The sequence below is a fragment of the Podarcis gaigeae genome, assembly GCF_964106915.1.
Source record: "Podarcis gaigeae genome assembly, chromosome: 3".
Classification (NCBI taxonomy): Eukaryota; Metazoa; Chordata; class Lepidosauria; order Squamata; family Lacertidae; genus Podarcis; species Podarcis gaigeae.
In genome coordinates this window covers 29,102,445-29,124,928 of record NC_139680.1, presented here as the reverse complement: position 1 = coordinate 29,124,928, position 22,484 = coordinate 29,102,445, and the positions used below count along the sequence as shown (strand labels likewise).

The 22,484-nt window shown below is 46.4% G+C and overlaps 1 protein-coding gene across 1 annotated transcript; it reads right to left on the bottom strand.

The window, feature by feature from the left end:
- Nucleotides 1–691: 691 nt before the first annotated feature.
- On the bottom strand, nucleotides 692–13,090 carry KLF11 (KLF transcription factor 11). The gene is made up of 4 exons (XM_083730466.1): nucleotides 12,628–13,090; nucleotides 8,855–9,115; nucleotides 6,357–7,350; nucleotides 692–4,559 (listed from the first exon to the last, which is right to left on the bottom strand). Exons 1-4 carry the CDS (start codon nucleotides 12,670–12,672, stop codon nucleotides 4,264–4,266), a joined length of 1,596 nt encoding a protein of 531 aa, XP_083586592.1. The 5' UTR covers nucleotides 12,673–13,090; the 3' UTR covers nucleotides 692–4,263.
- Between the last annotated feature and the right edge of the window lie 9,394 nt (nucleotides 13,091–22,484).

Below are 22,484 nucleotides of genomic sequence, written 5' to 3'. Positions count from 1 at the left end.
TTTGGTGTTTATGCGCCATTCATGGAGACAGCTTAGGACTGCGAAACAATTCAAGAATTGGCCAGCGCTTTACAGGAAATTACTTGGAATAGATACAGATGTACCTAAAACCAAGGTCCATCGCACTATGGAAACCTTCTGGGATGCACATGCCATTCTTCTGTCAGTCTGTTTTTTGAAGCAGGAAATTCCCTGCAAAAATCAGCTGAGGCTGATGGAACCACGTACGCTGCTTTGAAAACATGCCCACTCAAGTCAAGTGGTTGGCGGATTTCCCCAGGAACCTTTTCCTTTAGAATGAAAGCCACTTGTTCCAGATAGCAGCCAGCTTCCCTTGCCAAAACATATACCCTTTCATCATCTTAATGGTCCCATTCATCTCTCAAAGGGCCCCCTTCCAGACACCCTTTCTATTGTGCATTTGTGAGAATTTGTGCACAAGATGCTATCGGCTGGTCATGCCCAATTCTTGTTTTCAATACTCTTTGCTGATGCAAAGGTTTGGTTGCATCAGGGTTGACTGCAATATTCTGCAGATGTTGTGCATGCGAAGCACTTTTGAGTGTTTCAAAGTGTGGTGTAAATGCAAAGCATTCGTATCGGCCAAGAAAAACGTTGCTTTCTCTTCTTTTCCTATTGTTTTGAGGTAAAAGGAGAGCTGTCAGAGGGGAGGAGAAACGGCAAAACCATCTATGCAAATAATCACTTTACTAGAAGAGGGATTATAATGCAGCCCTTGAAGGAATACAAACAATATTTGCATATACACACAAATACAGGAATCCCACAATAAAATGAACAGAAAGACAAAACAAGGTTTATAAAATATTAGGCACAATATTTTACTACACCAAACATAAATTCCCATAATCTTAAGTCAGATAATAATCAGCATGGGAGAGGGGGGAGAGAATTAGGAAACTTTTTGAAAAGCCTCGCAATTGCACAAGGGAAATCTTTTGACTTCTGGCAACTTTTGATGAACTTCAATGGAATTAAACCAGAGAAAAATGGACTATTACGTCTGCATATTGTTAGAAAGGGGCAGAGACAGTGGTTCCAGACTAATCAAGTTGTTGCATTTTGGTTTTATATACACTGCATTTCTGCCATGTAGCTTGTCTTCTCACCAGCTCCTTTTTTTAACACTGAACGTGTATAATATTCATTATTGTTCAATTAGGTGACCATAAAGTGAAGGGGGGAAAACCTATTTATACTCATCTTGCACCTTCTAACATGTTTCAGAGGAGCCACAGATCTGCTGGCTCGTGAAATAAAGTTTATTATTTATAGTAAATCAAACACACAAATACAGTAAGGTGCAGTATGGGTAACATTCAATGCGTGCAGAACTAGTGACCCATCAAATGCAGTCCACTCACCTAGGAAAACTTCCTGGAAACTTCCTATCCTTTCCATCTGCTTAATAGGCTTGGTAGCTCACACAATGCGGCAGCATTGGTTTAAGATCAATTTCAAAGTCTGCCTGCTTCCTGCTTCCAATATACTTGAATTGGGAATATAAGCCAGATTAGTTTAAATTGATGAGAATCTTTCAATGCGCAATTCCCATATCCATGACTTTTTTTAAAAAAAGAAGAAGAATTGGGCGCTTCTGTTATGGTCAACTTCATGAACGTTAGTTGTCAATAATGGACAGGGAGGTAGATAAATGCTTAAAATGGGCAAACTGATTGCAGTGGCTCTGCAGGCTCTCAACATATGGCGTGATGCTGGTAGAGTTGCCAACCAGTCTTTTTTCTTGGCAGAGATCCTGCCCCTGACTTGCAAAAATTTAGCAGCTGAAGCTCTTCATAGCATGCGAATGAAGTGCTAGGGTGAGTTTCACTTTCTCAGTTTCTGCAGATCAGGCTGCTGCCGGAGGTACAAAAGCAGATACTGGCAAACCTATTCAACAGTACTGCCCAAGCCAGCCATGCCGATGTTGTTGGACTGCAACTCCTATAATCTCTGGCCATTGGTCATGCTGGTTGGGGCTGATGGGAGCAACAGCAGGAGGGCCACACATACCATATCCCTGCCCTAGGCATTGCGCTGAAAGTGAGGGTACACTGGTGCAGGTGTTTTAGAACTGCATTTTTCAAGCCACTTACTCCAGATGTGTTTCCAAGTAAACTCCCACCATCTGTGGAAATATTCTCCAATGGCTCCAACATAAATTGGCAAATGCACCGCAATCTTGGCTGAATAATAGAGATCAGGTTGAGATTCCAACTGCGAGAGGTCTACCTAGTTTCAGATACCAATGAAGTGTCAGATATTACTTATTCCACACACACATATATACATACACATCTGATCATGCTTTCTCGTCATCATTAGAACAATTATCTCAGCTTGATTAAATATTATGTATACAGAATCGAGCAAATCATGTGAAATGGCAGCTGAATGGTCCACCCTTAATTTTAGTTCTCTTCCATCAGCCGTCCTTTCATTTCACTCACTCATCCAATGTGCTGTGGAAAAGGAGACCACAACAACAGCAGTTAACATCTCCACAAAGCGCTTTTGCTCCAAAGCTAAGAATATTTGGGTCACTTTTGTGAGAAACGAATTGTTGATCTGGAACAATCCGTTGCCAGTCAGCAATTACCCATTATAAACCCAGCACATTTTGAAAGTGGCAAGACAGGAGCCGATTTGAGTACTGAACCCTGAATGTCCAATTGCTTCTGTTGCCTTGTTTATTCTCTTTACCTAACTAAAGTGAGAATTATTTAAGGTGCTGTCTGTTGTGGTTGTGTCATTGATCAGATTTCCAAATGTTTGCTTGGATGATTATAAAAATGGTTATGTAGGCACTGCATTTTCAGCCTTTACTTCAAATCATAAATCCTCCCCCGACTTTATTTAGATCAAAACAATAGCTCAATGTGGTTTGGGTATTTCCCTTAAGGGGTCCTTATACTCATTATTATTAACAGATCAAGGGCATAATCCAAAGCTAGGCACTTATTTTTCCCACTGAAGTCATAAGGGATATATTGATGGACATGCTTAACTTTCACTCTGAAGGGAATGTGATCCGAAAGTTCTTCCGTTCTGAAGACGGGATATACAGAAGTCCTTGCGGTTTGGCAGGACCGTCCCAATGGACAGACAAGCTGCCCCCAAGCCTTCCAAATGTTACCAGCACTCAAAAGGGCACTTCTCACGTTGCAATTAATAAATGTAGGGAGCACTTTAGCAAGTCACTCCTTTGCCACAAAATACACATGAACAAGGTCCACCAAACTTACCCAACTCAAGTCAGACCAGCAGACTGCAAGCAGGGAAGAAACAAGTGGGATTTTGTTCACACAAGCAAATCTGAATGCAGTGGTGAATATATGAAGCCCTGCCACTGTACAATTGTACACATACTGGAGCTTCAAGTAGCCAATGTACCACATCCACTAATCCATATGTGTTTACACACCAACAACTGACTAACAGAGGGTGTGCATTATGGAATGGTGTCTAGGGTTAAAACCTTTTGAGCGTGCAGTTGACCATGTGGAATTACTGCACAGGTTAGGACTTCCCAGCAGGGATGCACATGGTCAGTGCTGCACCTAAATTGGTCCTGAGCTAGTTATAGGCATCAACAATACCTAGGCCTCAATATTCAGACATTTGGGAAAGAACGACACTGCTTTAAAATGTGGCAGGTAATCCTAAAGTGGATTCAGTTGCTAGACTGGAGTTCAGACACTCTGAAATTACAAATTAGTTTGGATTCCATTCAGGAAAAAAATAAATTAATTTCCAAGTGGTACCTCTGATGTTGCTTTTCACTCTTCTCACAGGGTGATTTTGCAAGATCAGACCACAGCTGAACTCGTAAGATAGGGAAAAAAAACTAGTTTAAAATGCCGGGGGGGGGGGGGGGGGACCACCCTGTTTCACTTTTCATCAACCACTGTTAACTCAACAGAAAAGATATGCCAACATTTCCACCAAAAATATTCTCCCTCCTCCCCCCAAGTGCTGGTGAATGCCCTAAAAGCATTGGAGGAAACAAAAGGATAACAGAAATAAAACGTTAACATTTAAATAGGGCTTAATACGAAGGGATGGGGAGGAAAAAGAGAGGGCAGAAGACTTTACAGGATTTTCCTCCTCCTCCACAATATAAATGCAACCACTCTTGGATACTTTAAAAACAAAAAAAACAAAAAAAAACAACAGTCAGAGCTGGTTTTTTGGAAACCACCCAAGTTCCTCTTGAAATGTTCATCTTCCAAAGCAGGCCTGCTAGCCAGAAGACAGCATAGGCAGAAGCATGCTCAAAGGAGTCTCACTCTTAGGCTTCTCCATGGTTGCAATTCTGTTCAGTTTGCCAACTTCTGTCTGCCAGCTGGGCACTTTCTTTGTCGTCATGTGGCGGCGAGCATGTTTCGTCAGGTGATCACTGCGCATGAAGCGGCGGTCACAGACCGGACAGGCAAACTTCTTCTCCCCTGTGTGAGTTCTGCGGTGGCGAGAGAGTTCATCGGAGCGGGCGAACTTCTTGTCACAACCTTCCCAGCTACAGGTGAAAGGTTTCTCTCCTGGAAAGAAGGAAGCATGGGCAGGTAGGTGGGGGAATCAAAGGGAACCCAAGAACAAGACAGCTGGTTTTACCAAAGAGGTCATACATTGCCATACAAGCCACCTCTAGTTTAGCACTGGCTTTTTTTTCTTTAGCAGAGTATGTGAAGAAAGGACAAGACAAGAGGCAATTCATTCAACTGCAGGAACGGCTCTTGAATCTGCACTTACTAAGAAGTACTACAGAGGTCAGGGGGCTTCTCCTCTAAAGAATAACTAGAGCAAGAAGTTTTATTAAAAAAAGACTTCCTTTGTTCCAAACACATCCCGGGACATACCCTTTCGTCAAGGGATTACAGTCTTTACAATTAAAATGCTAAAGGTCAGTATTTTTCACCCCCAAGATAAAAGAATAAACCCTTCTCTTTAAATTCATTTCCCTAAAGTTACACCAGGTCTTAAGTCTATTTACTGCACAGTGTTATCGTTCTTACTTAGAAGTTAAGCCTGTAGACCTGCTCAGACCTACTCAATGCAATTAGGGCTCTCTTCAGACTTTCTGTATCCTGAACCAAGAGGGCTTCAGACCACAAGAAAGACTCTACATGCATACAGCTGTACACATGTAGTGGCTCTTTCCAGATCTTCTACTGAACATTCAGAGGGTGGGGTTTTTTTTGGGGGGGGGGAGTTCCCTAGTCTCCACCTATACATTCAGATGCAAGAAACTTAGAAACTCTAAACCAGTGATGGGGGTGAGGAAAACCAGTGGCCTTTCATATGTTACTGGACTCCAGCTTCCATCAGCCCCAAACAGCATGGTAAATATTCTGGCAAGATCATGGGAGCTGTAGTCCAGCAACATTGGAATAGCTGCAGTTTCCCCATTCCTCTTTTGGTCTTCCCTCTCCACTAAACAAAAAATGTTCTACTATCAAGTCTCCTATTTCCACACTCCTGAAATGTCCATATTCAGTCATGTTGCTAGACAACCACTAAAGACATGCGAGTGGGACTCTTCAGTGTCCCCTTCAGGCCATACTCATTTTACTCCTCCCATGCAGTTTTCAGTCTCTTCCCATAGTCAGCCATCTGGGACCACTGAGCACATTTAGGGCTTTTAGTCTGGGCTTTTAGTCTACCCTCACTGCCACCCCAATAGGCTTTCTATTCTCTCTTTTTTGTACTCTGCAAACTTCGAAATCCACCAGGAGCCTGGTGCATTTTGCACTTGGCTATCAGCCACTTGTGACGATGCCAAGGCGCCAGGATGGTGCCTGATGTATCCACCATCTGGAGATCCTTGGATCTTGCCTGTTTTCACACAGTAGTGAAGGATCCTGTAGAATTCTATCTGTTATATTTTATCTGCACAATCAGAACAAATTTCAGGAACCAAAAGTTGTATTGAAAAATACGACTTTAGAGGTGCCTTGCCCCCAAATGGCAACTAGACATTCTGTTTTGGCGACTGTAACCCTGGTTTAAGGAGCCATTTGGTGCCTAGCTTATACATCTAACACTGCTCACAGCTGAATTATACCAATTCAGACCATGGGTCGATCTGGCTCAGTTTCATCTAGGCCGTATGGCTGTTCTGCTCAAAGCTTTCAGGCATGCGTCTCCCCCAGCCCTACTTGCAGAAACAAGGATTAAACCAGGAACTTTCTGAATACAACCCCACTGAGCTACAGCTCTTCCCCTCTTGGGTTTGTGCAGTGCCCTACTGGCTACTTAAGCAACAACATCCCCACCTGAGTATCTGCAACAGAGGGATTAGAAGAGGCAGATCACATCCACAGCTCTTCTATACATACCGGTATGAGTACGCAGGTGGGCTTTCAGGTGAGAGCTTTTGAAGTACGTCTTCCTGCAGCCCGGGAAGTTGCAGACGTAATTTCTCCTCCGGGAAAAGTCAATTAGAGGTGCGCTGCTTTGGCCAGAGGCAATGAAAACCGGAGCAGGGGCCAGGGGCAACAACTTGGTATTCCCAACAGACATCACAGTTTGTTGGCAAGGAGGCGCCTGGGCAACAGCAGCCTGCGGAAGAACCAACATAACAGTCCCCTGGGGCATGGAAGGCCCCATCAGCACAGGCTGAGAAACTGGGGCTGTGTGGGGTAGGATGGGTTTGACCGTCGCTGCCATCTGAGCAGAGGGCTTTAGGAAGCCTGGGACCATACCTCTTTGTCCGTCCAAGGGGATCATTTGGCAGATCACTTGGGGGTTAGAGAGAGGGGAGGCTAGCAGCGAGGGGGACTTCTGCTGTGGGTCACTTTCGCAAGCGTTCGGGAAAGGGGTCTGCTGCGAAGCAAGCCTCACAGGTTCATGTCCTTTGCTGGCGGCTCTGGAACAACCTGAGCCGTGCAAATACGGTTCATGTCCTGGCGAAGTGCCACAAGCTATGCTGTCCGCAATGTCGCAGTCTTGCAAGGCTGCAGGATGTCTCTCATCTTGCGCCTCGTGCCCGTCTGCAGAAACACTGGCGCCCGACGCAGCTTCCACTTTTGTTTGCACAGGAGGAAGGTGGGAGTAACCGGGACTGTCCCCAGTGTGACGGATCACGCTGGTTGCCCTTGCTCTGCAACGCTGAGGAGCAACTTGCTCCGCTCTCGCTGGCTTCTGGCTGGACTCCCTCCCCAAATTCAGGGCAGCTGGCTTGGGTGCAGGAAGAGCACAACCTGGAGGAGTGATCAGGCAGGCAGACATGTTCGTCTTGATTGTCCTCGGTTTTGAGTAAGTAGCTTGGGACAAAAGCGGTGCTGTTGTGGAAGGCTCAACAAAATCTGGACTATAGGGTGGTGTCATACACTATATTTAAAGGGGGGAAAGAAGCAGAGGTAGTATACATATACCAAAATACTACTTTAGGTATGATCATTCCTAGCTTTTATATTTATAACATTTAAGTGTAAGTCAGATACTTTATTATTATTATTATTATTATTATTATTATTATTATTATTATTACTTTCCCCCCACAAAAGTTCCCCCCACAAAAGTTTTAGATAACCATAATGGTATTCAAAGACCCTGGTTTGGTTTTTCCCCAGAGAGATTATTAAGGATTAGTTTAGCTAGGAGGGGCTCATCTTACAGTATGTCAGCCTGGCTCTACAAGGCATGGGGTGAAATCCACTCCAGTGCTTTAATGAGTGGGGTCATCTAGTGCTGCTGACTTGCATGTAGTAAATAACCAAGTGTCTACTCAGAAGAAAGCTCCAATGAGTTCAGTGGGCCTTACTTCCAGGTAAAGGGGGGGGCTATAGTGTTTTATCTAGGCAGCCAGGGCTCCTTTGGATGACAAGATCCTTTTGCACCAGGTCAGTGAGGACCACTTCCTTTTTAGAATTCTCCCATATATACAAAACTCCCTGTGCGCCTTCTGGACTGCATCTGTAGGTTTCCTCCTCTGTGTCAAATAATTGTTGTTTACTTTTTAATACATGGAAGATGGATCTCCCTCGGGAGGTTCTGGACTCTCCTTCCCTGGAGGTCTCTAAGCAGAGGCTGGATAGCCATCAGTCATGGATGCTTTAGCTGAGTTTCCTACGTTGCAGGGGGTTGCACTAGAAATATGACCCTTGGGGTCCCTTCCAGCTCCATTGTTCTGTTTTTCGGCTTCAACAATATTTCACTATGTTCCTATCATTTTGTGTAATTGCATTTTGGATAAATTATGAAAATTATAAAACATGTTCTATTTGAAAACAAAACATTTAAATGGCTATCTTTCTACCAGTAGGATGGGAAGAGGCAGGGGCATAGCCAGGATTTTTGTTAGGGGGGCAGGCTTTTGTTGGCGGAGCAGAATCTCAGATTTGTACTGACTGTTACTTATTTGGGGGGGGGCAACTGCCCCCCCCCCGGCTACACGCATGGGAGGGGCACAGGAAGGAAACAAGGTTGGAAGGGGGCCATGGTCTGAAAAAGGTTTGCAATCATATTCTGTTGGGAGCTGGGGATACCCAGCCATACGGGAGGTGTGTGTTGTGTGTGTGTGTGTGTGTGTGTGTGTGTGTGTGTGTATATAAAATCATCATCATCATCTGGAGGATCCCAGGATAGGGAAGACTGCATTATTCCAAAATAACCTCAAACACATCGTTAACTAAACTGAAGCAACTGTACTTGTGAGTGGAAATGTATGCTGTTCTCTTAGAGCTTACTGCATAATAAATGCCCTCAAGCCAAACCAAGAAATTACTGCTAACAGATTAAATGGGGGACATATTCATGTCTTTCCTCTTAAAAATATTCATATCGATTCCATGCAAATTCATTTTGTTTCAGGGTTTGTTTGTTTTTTCCTTACCAGTGTGGATAAAAAGTTATAATCCTTAGGCAACTCAGATGTGGGTTCAGTGTGCATTGAGAAATCACCTGAATCTGAGACAGGTGTAAGAGGCCTTATCTTCAACAGGTCGCCTTTCTGTGATCTTTGACCCCAGGAGCTCATACAAACAAGTGCCTCTACTGCTTCTATGTCGTTCTGTTCCAAGGTGCTACAAGTAGACCTTTCACTGTCATGACGCTGCCGTTCACGTATGGATTCATAGATGTCCACAATGTCAACCTAGAGATAAGTGAGCCATTGTTTGTAAGTCACACGGAAAACAAGCATATGCACCATTGTCTGCTTTAAAAAAGGCATCATACATGCCAGAGTCCCAATCCAGTTTCTAAGTCGGCACACATGAGCAGAAGAAAGACTATAGTTTAATACTTAGTATAGTACATTCCCTGCATCCAGAGCTCCACATTCTATCTATCACCTGCTAAAATAACAGGTAGCAATGACTGGCAGCCAAGGGAGTGCTGCTGCCAGTCAGTGAAAGCAGTACTAGGCTGACCTGACCAATGAGCTGACTCAGCATGCGTGCATATCAATTGCTGGGTAATTCACAGGTGCATTCAGTTGCTTTCCTGCACTGCACTGCTTTGAATGTGATGCGTATTCAAATACATATCCTGTTCACCTTCTGGAACAACCAAGTTGCACAATAATACCTTTTTTATGTGCAACTCAAATTGGATCAGGGCCCCAGAGAGATTTAAAAAGCAAAATATGGCTGCCAACTTCGCTCTTCCACAGGAAAGTTATTCCTTTCTTCAGTTAGCACAGAACAGGTAAAGGTAAAGGTAAAGGTACCCCTGCCCGTACGGGCCAGTCTTGACAGACTCTGGGGTTGTGCGCCCATCTCACTTAAGAGGCCAGGGGCCAGCGCTGTCCGGAGACACTTCCGGGTCACGTGGCCAGCGTGACATCGCTGCTCTGGCGAGCCAGAGCCGCACACGGAAACGCCGTTTACCTTCCCGCTGGTAAGCGGTCCCTATTTATCTACTTGCACCCGGAGGTGCTTTTGAACTGCTAGGTTGGCAGGCGCTGGGACCGAGCAGCGGGAGCGCACCCCGCCGCAGGGATTCGAACTGCCGACCTTTCGATCGGCAAGTCCTAGGCGCTGAGGCTTTAACCCACAGCGCCACCTGCGTCCCCGACCATGGCAACAACAGAGAGAGAGGGTGGGTGGGTCAGCACACGCATGTGTGCATGTGCTGGGAAAGGTCCGAGAAGATGTAACATCTGCAGCATTGATTCAACTTTCTAAAGTGACTTCCCAGAATGACACAGTATTTAATGTTAATATTCCAAAACTGCAGGGAAGATGAGACATGGCGGGGGATCGTTTTATCTCCAGTTTGTTCAGTGATGGTTTCTTAGAAAGAGTAATAAATACAGGCAACACAACAGGCCGCTGAAATAAATGCCCAGCATGGTTGATTCATGTATCGGTCAAAGCCACCATATTTTGTTGGTCATGAGCATCTCCCTATAGCAAGTAAGTGCAATGCAAATACCTTTCACCAATCTAGAACCCCACATGTGCACAGGATTCTACTCCCTGTTCAGTTCACACTCAAAACTGGCAATTAGAAGCCCAGAATAAAAAGGAAAGTGGAATCTGCCAACTGGACAATAAGCCATGTAGTGCCTACAGGCAATTATTATGCTCCCTTAGGTGCCACAGAGCTGTCGTGTGCATATATTTACTACTACTACTACTACTAATAATAATAATAATGAATGAACCCAACAGAAAGCACCTATTCACATGGTAAAGCTAATATGAAATGTGAAGCTAACCTAACAGATTGGTATCACAAGTTCACAAGAAACTCAAATGAACTCAAAGAAACTGGGGATAAAGAGAAGTAAGACGGGCAATCTTGAAACTGATACATTTAATGAGGTAAAATATTCCAGAATATGAGGAGAAATGCTTAAAAACCAGCAGGAATTCTCCATTTGCTTGCAACTGATGAACATTATTTTCCTTGGGTGCTAAAACGATATCTGTGTCAAATCAATAAGATTTAAAAGAACTTGGGGGAGGGGGACAGCCTATTCCAAGGCTAGAGAATCCAAGATGAGAAACGTTTAAGAAGAAGAATTTTAGGTTCGCTTGCAGTTCGTGACAATTATTAATCCACAGTCGCTTGATAAGCTTCGGAAGGAAGGAGGAAATAAGTTCAACGCGCCTTGGTCTGCTTTCCAAGCAGGCTCGCGCGGCTCCATAACTTAGCCTGGCGGCTTGTCCTTAAATCACCTCCTTTCACCCAGACACTGCAGAGGCAAGCTGGATGAGCTGGCACACAGCACAACAGAAGCGGGCTGCAAAAGCAGAGCCAGAGCCATCACAAAGACGGCAGGAAATACCCCACCAATTCACGGTACCAAGGAACACTACCAAACGGCAGGTCCAATTGCCCAACCGACCTCCCCCCCCTTCCTCGCACTGTCTTTGCTTTAATAACAGTATTTTTAAAAAACTGGGAGGGGGAGGAAACAGCATGCAGATCAGCAAAATGACGATGTCCATGTGGATAGGGTGGAAGGCAGCGAAGCGCCACCTTCCAAAAGGGAGGGAATGGGGCGGAAGGCTTTCTCCCCCCCCCCCTCATGGGATCCAGAGCAACCACCCACTCCAAATATAGCTCAGGGGTGGGGGGGGGGGAGTGGGGCGACGTCATGCATCAAAATAGCCATGTGAGCAAGTGGGTGGTGGTCTCTGGCTGAGCCACTGCTGGGAAGCCCTGTGAGGCGGGGTAGCTCTGCCCACAAGGTCCAAAAGTAAAGGCTGTCTGCGGGGGTGGGGTGGGGGGCTAGGAATCTCTATCTCTTTTTGCAATGACACAAGTTAACAAAGAAAGAAACCCTCCTCAAAGGTTGAGGTTCTCACCTCCCCTAAGCCGCGAGACCACTCCTCCCTGCATTTACTGTAATCTCTGTAATACTCATGCAACAACCGGGCAACTGCGGGATCACTGGGATTACTCATGCTGATGCACATTATTCGATGTGCGTCAGTGTAAGACATCACCACCACCACCCTAGATCCAGCAAAGCAGCAGTTTCGTGCAGGCTGGACTGACTGGCAAGTCTGCCTGCTCCATGGAAACTAAGCAGAACTTCCTTCCCAATAAACCTGGGGCAGGATCGGGGGTGGCGCAAGAAGGACAAACGTCCAGGGCATCCCACACGCTTATGCTTGCATAGCTCCCAGTCACCAGAAGCGAGGGAGGGTGGGAAGGAGCACCATTAACCTATTATGCACCATCATAAGCCTTCACCAAGTCCAGGTAAGTTAGCAAGGACCTGGCCCGGAGGAAAGGCTAGCGTTAATGGGCTTTGTTGGCACGACCCCTCCCGGATTTGCAGTGAACCGCCCGGGGAAAAGCGGCATATAAGTTTAGTCCATAGAAATAAAATAAAAATAAGAGAGGAAGGTTGCCCCCCCCCCAGCGCCACGCGCATCTCTCGCTCCCATCACCTTGGCGTCTTGGCAACCCATGGATTGCGGTGACGAGATGAAATAAAGCAATAAATAAGAAAGGCTAGTTGTTCTCCTTCCTCAGTTCTCCTCAGTGCCTCCCCCTCACACCCCGCATGCACCTCAAGTCGTTTGCACCTTTTGGAAAGCGAGGAGGATTAGAAGCGGGGAGTAAAATCGAGGCAGGCTGGGTCTTTTTGCCCTGCATCCGCGCCCCCCCACCCGCGCGTCGCCCTGTGCAGCAAGTGGTACTCACCGCGGGGGCATCTCCCATCGCCTCGACGCAGGGCGAGGTATGCATGGTGGAAGCTCCCGCAGGCAGCAGCGATGTGACAAAGCCAGCAAGAGCTGCAGCCAGAACCGCCTCCTCCTCCTCCGCCTGCTTGCTTGCTTACTTGCCTGCCTGCCTCCCACCTTCCTCCTCCCGCCCTCCCTCCTCCGAGGGAGGCGAGCAGCCAAAACACAGAGGGAAACACACCAAAACACTCCATACAGCAAAAGCAGCTGGGAGGCGGGCGAAGGTAGGAGGAGAGAACGAAAGGGGAAGAGGGAGGAGGGAGAGGCTGCTCGCCAATCGCAGCACGAGCTTCCTCCGGGCTGGCCAATGGGCTCCGCCGGGCGGCGTGATTGCCTCGTGCAGCTATGCTGATAGCAGGAAAGGCCCCTCGTGGGCACGTTCCGCGGCGGCGAGCCGAGTAGCCGAACCACCTTCTGGAAACTAGGGGAAAGGTCGGCGCGAGGAGAAGGCGGGAGGGAGGGAGGAGCCTGGCTGGGCCAGAGGAAGGGCGGGGCCGGCTGGCTGTCAGTAAGCGGGGAGGCGGCAAGCCAGCCAGGGAATGCCCGGACGTGAGAGCGGGAAGGGGCGGGGGCGGGGACGAGAGCGAGGGGGCGTGCTGCGAGGCAGGGCGCGCGCGCGCGGCAAAGAGACCGGGCTGAGAGCGTCGCCGACGTCGCCGCCCCCACCCCAGCAACAGCGCCGCGCGCTTCTGGTAGCCCCGCCCGCGGCTCGAGATCGTGCAGCCGAGCGTGACGCGGTGTCCTTTCTCGCCACACACGCTATTATTGCCAGATGTTGCGTTTCGGCCACGCAGAGTGGCCGTTAAAGGGCGTGGCTCCTCTGCGGAACCATCCTGCCCTGAGGAAAAGCCTCGTGACACCTTCTTTTCGAATAGTCCCCGTCTTTTCCGTTTTTATTGGTTAATCTTTTTTTTTAAAAAAAGAAAATAACCCACACACAAAAAACATACATATTCGACAAAACTTATACAGTGTGTGTATATATATATACTGCTTGCGTGCATAAAAATAAAACATTAGAATAAAAGACCAATTTGAAACATTTCTCCCCACCCCCTTAATTCAAATTATAATTAAAATTGAAGCTAAAAGCAAATGAGATGCCAACTTCTGCATGTCTGGAGTATTCTTATTTATTAAATTTCTATACTGTACTGCCCTGCAGGGCAGGTTATAATACAAAAACAAAACAAAAAATAACAGAATTATAGAATTGGAAGGGGTCCTAAGGGTCAACTATAATGCAGGGATCTCAACTAAAAGCATCCATGACAGATGGCCATTGTAATGAACAGACCAAATACCTTCTCCTCCCCCCCCCCCCCAGTTTAAAAGGCCACAGATTTTAGAGGGATAGGCTTGCATGAATGAAATGTTTTTAGCAGGTGCCGAAAAGAGAGTGGGAGCAGCCAGTAGTACACAACTGACAGGGAGCTGAAAAGCACTTTCCCAGTGCTGTTTTCTGGACTTGGTCCTGCAAGTAGGGCCAGGACCACTGTAATACAAAGCTCCCAATTCCCCAATTCCAGGATTATATCATACTCCTGTGACTACATGGTATGCACGGTTGGCAGAAATGGGAGCTGATTTGAAGGGAATTGCACCTGCTTGACTTTTCTGCAGTAACCAGAGCCTAGCTAAAAGGATATAAGTGGGTCAGTATGATTGTGGATGGAATAGATCCTAGTTCTGTGTGTGGAGCGCTGTTGCAGAGATCTGTGGTCCCCCTGCCTTTCTAATGCTACATGTATTAATTTGGGTTGCTTACACAGCCTCCAAGTGTCTCTATTTCCCAGAGACAGACCCAGATTTGCAGAAGCCACCCTGGTTTCTGTTTTGACCCTGGAATGTCCCACTTTTCCTTACAATGTCCCTATTTTCCTCAGATAAATGTTGGAGGGTATGAACTTACCGTGCTTAAAAGTCACAAGGATCACAGTACTATCAGGCAAAAACACAACAAAGGCAGGTACGGCAGATAAAATAGGATGGGGATCCCATCCTCTGAGTATGCTTGAGAAGGGAGGTTCAGGTGCAGTTAGGTAATGTTAAACTCTGGACTTGGTGATTTTTCAGGACTCCTCTCTAGATGGTAAGGTGTGTTACTTGCATTGGCAGGGGTTGGCCTAAGTCACTTTCAACTCTAGGGGAAGAATTCAATGCCATACTCTTCTGATCATGCTTTTCTGCTTCCCTGGTGCAACAATTCCCCCCCTCCCTCCCTGTTCCTGGGGTTCTCCTGGCACACCCCCCCCCAAGCAGATTTGGAGGAGAGCTCCATTGTGCTATCAGGAGCCCTTGCACTGGCTTTCACTAGCATGCTGGGTAACTGAATCAGGGCCACAGATTTTCCTTCAAAAGGTGGTTAGCCAGTCCAGCTGCATTTAGAAAAAGCTCAGTTCAATTCTGAAGAAGAAGAAGAAGAGCAGCTTTCAAGATACAGAGGGACACAATGCAGTATACACAAACAGATCTGCAAAGCAACAAAGGCCCCCAATGGCTGTTGCTATTTTTCCTAGGGAAGAAGCAGTTCTGCAAAGGAGCAATTGCAAAGTCATGAAGTGCAAGGGGGAGGGGTGCAGCTTTCCCCCGCCTGTCATTTTTTGTTCCAAATCACTCCTCCTGCCCCTCAGCCACTTCTCCCCACCATTGCTCTAAGCGAAAGAGGGTCAGAGGCCAAGGCAAGTCCTGAAAACGCCAGTAATGCCAGCCTGGCAGCCCGAAACTAGGGGAGAGGTCAAAACACAGAGAGGAACAGCTTGCCTCCGCAAATAGAAGTGAACCTGGGAATGGGGCGACAGCTGTCTCTTTTACAAATGAGAAGGATTCTTGAATGGTTGCTGGCAAGCTGTGGAAGTGAAAAAGAAAACCCCCACCAGGCTTGGCATTTGGGAGCTGGCAGTGACATGAGCCACGTTCCACACAGCGTTGTCCTGAAACCAGGGGTCAAATCTGTGTCAGGGTGCCTTGTACTACATTTGAGCACCTAATCCAAACATAGCAGGAACTCTTCCCCTGGGGACCTGGGCGGTGCGGAGAGGGGGGGGGGAGGGCACCGATTCAGCACTACCTGAGAGTAAGAGAACAGCCTGGCCCTTCACTTCCCCAAAAAACACTATTTCTTTTAAAGAGAAGGAGAGAGAGAGAAAGAGATTGAGGACATGTTTTTAAAGTATGACAGGCAGAGGCTACTCTAGGTTTTAACAGAGGAAGAGAAGCACGTCTTGTTTCTAAAGCAGCATACTGTGAGATACAATGACAGTGATACCTTTTCTGTGAACTGCCCTGAGACCTCCACGTATAGGGCGGTATATAAATTCAATCAATCAATCAATCAATCAGCGACAGACCCATTTCATTGTATTCATCGCACATTTGGAAGATAGTGGTGGGGAACCTCAGGTCTGTGTGAGGTAAGAATTTACTTCTGTACCACCTTGTTCTTACCCAGGTGAGGGAGCACCTTTAAATAAAACATGGAACCAAATAATAATAACAATCTCTGTGTTCTGTAGGAACCTGGTTTATTGCAATAGGACAGCCTTGCCAACCAGCTGATCAACTGCTACTTAGAAGGGCTGCCCCAAGATACATCAGAACAAAGCTTACCGTATATAGGCTGCTAACACCACAGTGCATAAAGAGTCATCAAAACATCTCTAAACACCCTTCTGCATACATTAAGAAAGGTTACAGGTCATGGGATGTAAAATAGGCATGGCTTCATACTGATATCAACTTCCTTGGGGTGTCCCAAACAATTGGTCTCGAATGTTGCACCTCTATCACCATTCCTCTGGCAACCAAGCCTTCGTGGTGCTGTTGACATTCCTTTCTTTATCTCACTTTCGCTTGCCTCTCCTATCTATTTCCCAGGAGACTTCAAGGATAGGTTTGGATTTTCACTCTGGTGTTAACTAGAACAACATCCTTAAATGACCATTTGTGCCACTTTCAGGGTTAGATAGGAAAGGAATGCAGCATTGGAGTCATGATAGGCAGGCACATAAACAAAATCAAGGCTAGAAAGGTTCAATACACTTAATGTTGGAACATTTTTAAAATTAATAAAATCTACACCCTGGGCCTCCAACTCTTACATCATGTGTACCTCATTAGTTCTGGCAGGGCAAAGGAAAACCCTTCAACTGATGTTATGGAGATGTCAGGTGACTAACAGGTATGCAGCTGTTCCTAGGGTAAAGGTAAAGGGACCCCTGATCATTAGGTCCAGACGTGGCCGACTCTGTGGTTGCGGCGCTCATCTCGCTTTATTGGCTGAGGGATCCGGCGTACAGATTCTGGGTCATGTGGCCAGCATGACTAAGCCACTTCTGGTGAATCAGAGCAGCACACAGAAACACCGTTTACCTTCCCGCCGGAGCTGTACCTATTTATCTACTTGCACTTTGACGTGCTTTCGAACTGCTAGGTTGGCAGGAGCAGGGACCGAGCAACGGGAGCTCACCCCGTTGCGGGGATTCGAACCACCGACCTTCTGATTGGCAAGTCCTAGGCTCAGTGGTTTAACCCACAGCGTCACCCATGTCCCGCAGCCATTCCTACTTAATCCAAATGGTCCACAGAGGTTGTGGGAACAACCAGCCTCCCTGCTGAAAACATTGCCCAACCCCTGCAACATAGTGATCCCCCACCTTTTTAGAGCTGTTTCCTCCACCTGCCCCCCAAAAGCTAGATTTTTGTTTTATACATAAATGTGTGAGATGCATTCTGCTCTTTATCATTCTGGAAAGCTTATTCAGTATTTGGGGCTAAGCCAGCTATTACATTCTGTGTTATGGAAACACACACATTTTTATCAAAAAAAACCCCCCAAAACACTTTATAGGGCCTAGTCTAGTGTGATGTAGAGAACCACAGTTGAATCAGGATTTGAATCTGGGTCTCCCCCAGTCCCAATAATTCAACATTCTGACACAAAATTTGCCCCAAATTTCTCATAGCTGATGCCCATTCCCTCCCCTCAAAAAATAAGAATGATCCGTCCTCAGTAAAATAATACTGATGATTATCACGAAGCATTATCTGTTCTCCAAGGATTCCTATCCTTGCATTTCTGTGTAATGAGTCATTGCTCTGGGGCTTGGAGTCCTCTTGCAACAGGGCAGGCTGCTTCGTTTGCAAGGATGGTGAATTCTGCTTTATCATGGGCAATGACTGGATTATCCAATTATGCCTAATGCAGAAGCCTTGTGATTATTATTTTTTAAAAAACAAAAACAAACTAGCAAGGGTAGAGTTGGCTGATAAAATGCAGATCAGTTAACAATGGTTCAGGAAAAGCTTTGGCGAAGAATTGGGCTTTGAAGAAAGGAAAGAACAAATAGACTCTCTCCTGTGTGGTATTAGAGGAGATACTTCTTCATTATTTTGGTAGGCCAGTGAATTCAGGACACTTTAAAAAAATCATTACTAATGAAATAGAACAAAACATCTGGCTGGAAAAATAGTGTAAACATGTTCAAGCACGGTTTTTTGTTTTACTCAGAGGCACCAACTTCCAATGGGGAATTTGGGGGTTGGGGTTTGAAGGATGATGGAGGAGCCAGGGGGTGGCAGAGCAGCTTCAATGGCTGGCAGTTCCCTCCTCCTTCTGCCACCACTCTTCCCCCTCCACAGCAGCAGCAGCAGGAGGAGCCAGGACTTTGAACATGGGGGGCAGCCCCCTCCTCAAAAATATTTGGGTTCCCTCCTCAAAAATATTTGGGACGGCGCTCCTGGTTCCACTGAGGGCACTTCCAGACTGTCACTATGTTCAGGTAGGGTTAATCGCATACCAGCAAATTGAGGTTGCAGAAATAAAGTTGATTTGGAAAACCCCCTTGTGCAACAACACCCCCCCCCCCAAATCAGGCTTTTTGCAATAAGGATAATGGTGAGAAACTGCATTGGAAAGTGGAGGGTAACACTTGCTTGGCTCTGCATTATAACAAATCAGAATCAAGGCTCATTGGATAGCGCATACCATCTTAAAGGTAAAGTAAAGGTAAAGGTACCCCTGCCCGTACGGGCCAGTCTTGACAGACTCTGGGGTTGTGCGCCCATCTCACTCAAGAGGCCAGGGGCCAGCGCTGTCTGGAGACACTTCCGGGTCACGTGGCCAGCGTGACATGGCTGCTCTGGCGAGCCAGAGCCGCACACGGAAACGCCGTTTACCTTCCCGCTGGTAAGCGGTCCCTATTTATCTACTTGCACCCGGAGGTGCTTTCGAACTGCTAGGTTGGCAGGCGCTGGGACCGAGCAGCGGGAGCGCACCCTGCCGCAGGGATTCGAACCGCCGACCTTTCGATCGGCAAGTCCTAGGCGCTTACCTCCCTCCAAACTTCGTACAAATAAATGAGTAAAGATATCTTCTGGAAGCGACCTCAACCATCAGGTCAAGGGTTTGGGAGATCCTTGGGCAAAATGCTCTGCACTTGAGCTGCCCCATTTCTTCCTCCCCATAGCTGCCACCCACTTCACTTGCTCTGTTCCTCTTGCACCACTGCCCAGGGCAAGGTGAACAGAAACTGTTGCTGCTGCGCCTGTCACTGGAGGGCACAGGTTAAAAGGCAGCAAAAGCAAGGGGGGGGGGAGGAAGATGTGTCAAGAGGCTCTAGGGTGTTGGCGTGGGCCTCCTGCTGGGGTGTGGCCTTTGGAGGATGCCTTGCAGCCATGGTGGCTGATGCCCATTGGGGCTTGTGGGGCAGAAGGCAGGGGGACCAAAAGTAAAGTGCCACCATCACCATCCTACTGCTTGCTGAATTCTACACAGGCAACTAAGGAGGAGGAAGCTGCAAGAAAGCATTGTTTAGGGAAGTTTTTTAATGACTGATGTTTTAATGTATTTTTAATCCCCTGTTGGAAGCCACCCAGAGTGGCTGGGGAAACCCAGCCAGATGGGTGGGGTATAAGTTATACATTTATTATTATTATACAGTATAAAGAAAGTGGGCAGATAGGAGCAGCCGCATTTGCCCTAATGGACTGTTGTTTCACTTTTCTTTCTAAGGCTGCAATCCTACAGATACTGCCTTGGGACCGAGTCCCATTGAACTTAGAAGCGGGACACTGATTTCCAAGTAAACAGGCATAAGCTTCAGGTTTGGATGCTTCTAGGATGTTGTTGTGTTTCAACTTTAGTCAACAAATCTGTGTCCTGTTGCAAGCCAGAGGGTTTTCCTGGAAACCCAGGAAACTGGAACTTGGTCGTGTGTGTGTGTGTGTGTTTTAAGCAAATGAATTGGGCAATATGGGACCAAGAACATGTTTATTCACTGTTTTATTTATAGTCTGGCTATTCTAGGAACTTTCCAGGGTGGCAGTAGTGAGAAACCAGCAAGAGACTTTTGGCTGTTCTGCGCTCCAGACAAGATACCAGCGCCTCTCGCTAAGGGAAGCCACATTGTTGTGTTCTTCGTAGCTTATTATCTTGAATCATGTTTAGGCCTTTCCTACAAGTTATGTTGACCTCACAATGTCTGCTTTGAAGCACTCAACAACAAGGCAGCTGTTATCCCAAACCATCTCTGACCTACAGTATAAGCTCTTCAGTCGGAGGTTAATTGACTGTTTCTTGCTGGCTTCAATTTGTATTATTTTCATGTCTTTGTAAATTGTAAACGGTTACAGATGCAGGATATAAGTTTCTGTAACTCCACAATACACGGCAGCTTCATCCCAGAGAAAACTCCTGATAAAGACAAGGTGATGGCGAAATCCAATCTGAAAGGATTCCTAGGAGAATAAAACCCTCTCTAAAAGGAATGAAATAGTGGATAAAAAGGTTGTACTCAATAAAGGGTGATGAAGAAAAGCTAAGCTGAGTCTGGCATTCCAATTTTAAGCAGGTTCATTTATTTCAAATGGCTTTACTAGGGGGTGCTTCCAGACTAACTGCTTATTAAACATACTGGGCATTCATCCTTTGATTTGTTTGTGCAGCAGTGAAATGATATTGTGTTATGGCAGAAGTCACCCCACACTTTCCTTATCATAGAAAGTCCTATATTTTGGGGAAGCTGCTTTTGTCAAGCAACTGGAGTTGTGCGTGCAGAATCTGCCAGTTATGTGGTTGAATTTTGAGAAACTCTCGTAAGCTGCTTTGAAAGGCTACTGGGAGTATAAAGAGGAATATAAATATTCTGAATAAATAATATATATATAAAGGTTGAAAAGAGTTGATCCCAAGATGCCAAGCTCACCTTCCTAGTCTCTGCACTACACCATACACGGGGAGGTGCTCAGTGCTGGATTTAGGGCATTGTCAGTTCACCCCCCAACAGGGCACCTAGCCAAGGGGGCACAAAACTATGACATAGTGCAGAGTGGAAGAGGGCATCAAATTTTGCTCTCACTCAGGGTGCCATATTACCAAAGTCCACCCCCGTTCTATTTGCTTCACCAAAGGCTGAGTGCACTGTCCTACAGGCCAGAGCAAGGCATGTGCATTTATTTAGGCAATTGCCCAAGCAGGCCAATGATAATGATAAGAGCAGCCAGGTCAATCTAGTTGGCACTGCTCTTCATCGCTTTCTCTGAGGGTATGTGTACATGCAGGCCAGAGCAATTATGTACATTATATACATTGCAAAACAAGCAGATGGCATGATGGGCTGCTCATTTGCAGCCTGTGTTCAAAGGCAAACAAGATCGTTCTGGAAAGGGAAGGTGATATTGTATATGCCTCCCTTAGCTCCTTAGCAAGGTTGGATTTTTCAATGATTTTTCATTTATAGATGAGAAGCATTTGTTGAAAACACATAGGGACAATACACTGTGCCTTTTGCTGAACAAGAACAGCTGCAGATATTCTATAAGGGTACACTTAATAATAAAGGGACAGAGCTCTGACAATTGAGCGCTTGCTGGTGCCTACGACTTAAGAGCAGGGAAGGGAACCTCTAAGTCCATCAGACGACACCTTCCCACATATCCAACCATTGGTCATGCTGGCTGCGGCTGATGGGAGTTGGAGTCCAGCAGCTTCTGGAGGGCTTAAGATAAGTAAAGTCAAATGTTTTCAAGCAATGGCATGGTGAATTTTGTTGTAGGGGAACAGTTAGGGCCAGAGGTTGCAAGGGCGATATGGTGGTGGGTGGGTGGGTGGGTGGGTAACTATGTCCTGATGTCATACATGTGAGCATCGTACTTCCCTCCCTAAGCTGGGTATAAGCTTCCCATGCTTTGGGAAGGAGGCGTCAAGCCTCTTACAGGACGCTGAAGGCTTCCTGCCTCCTTCCCGAAGCCGAGCAGACTTGGGGAAGGTGGCAAGAGGGCTCTTGGAACCCCCCCCCCCAACTGGAGTATTGTGCCTCCCAGTGCTATTTTTCTGGAAAAATAGCACCTGGAAGGAACTCACCATGAACACCTCCCTTGTTCTCTTATAATGGCAATGGCACCCACCTGAGAGGTGCAGGAACTGAGTTCTGGCTGAAAAAAAGTCTGGTGGCAACCAACCAAAATATTTTTTGCCTTCATCTGATAATCGTCCATTAGCCCCATCTCATCATCCTAATAATGGAAATAGTGGCTTGCCAAGTTTTAGAAATGTCTCTTCATACATCAATACATGCAAAATAATTGGTGGGTATTAGGACAAAGCTACAAAGAGCATTTTTTGTGTGCTCTTCACCAATCCCTAGTTTCCACCATTCTAGATCATAAATGCTAGTTAAGGAATTCCCACATTGATTGAAACTGTGAAGGTGAACAGTAACACATTTTGAGATATCTGCAGGCATTGTATTGGCTTCCCACCCTCCAGGGAAACGTTTAAGTAATAATTATAAACATTGGGTAAAGGTAACAGAATGG

Bases quoted from the DNA above. Each gene is read 5' to 3' on its own strand.
- KLF11 (XM_083730466.1), bottom strand. From the start codon at position 12,672: ATGCATACCTCGCCCTGCGTCGAGGCGATGGGAGATGCCCCCGCG. The intron at 9,116-12,627 runs GTGAGTACCACT...ACTTATCTCTAG, and splicing joins CGATGGGAGATGCCCCCGCG to GTTGACATTGTGGACATCTA. The intron at 4,560-6,356 runs GTATGTATAGAA...CCTTCTTTCCAG, and splicing joins CCACCTGCGTACTCATACCG to GAGAGAAACCTTTCACCTGT.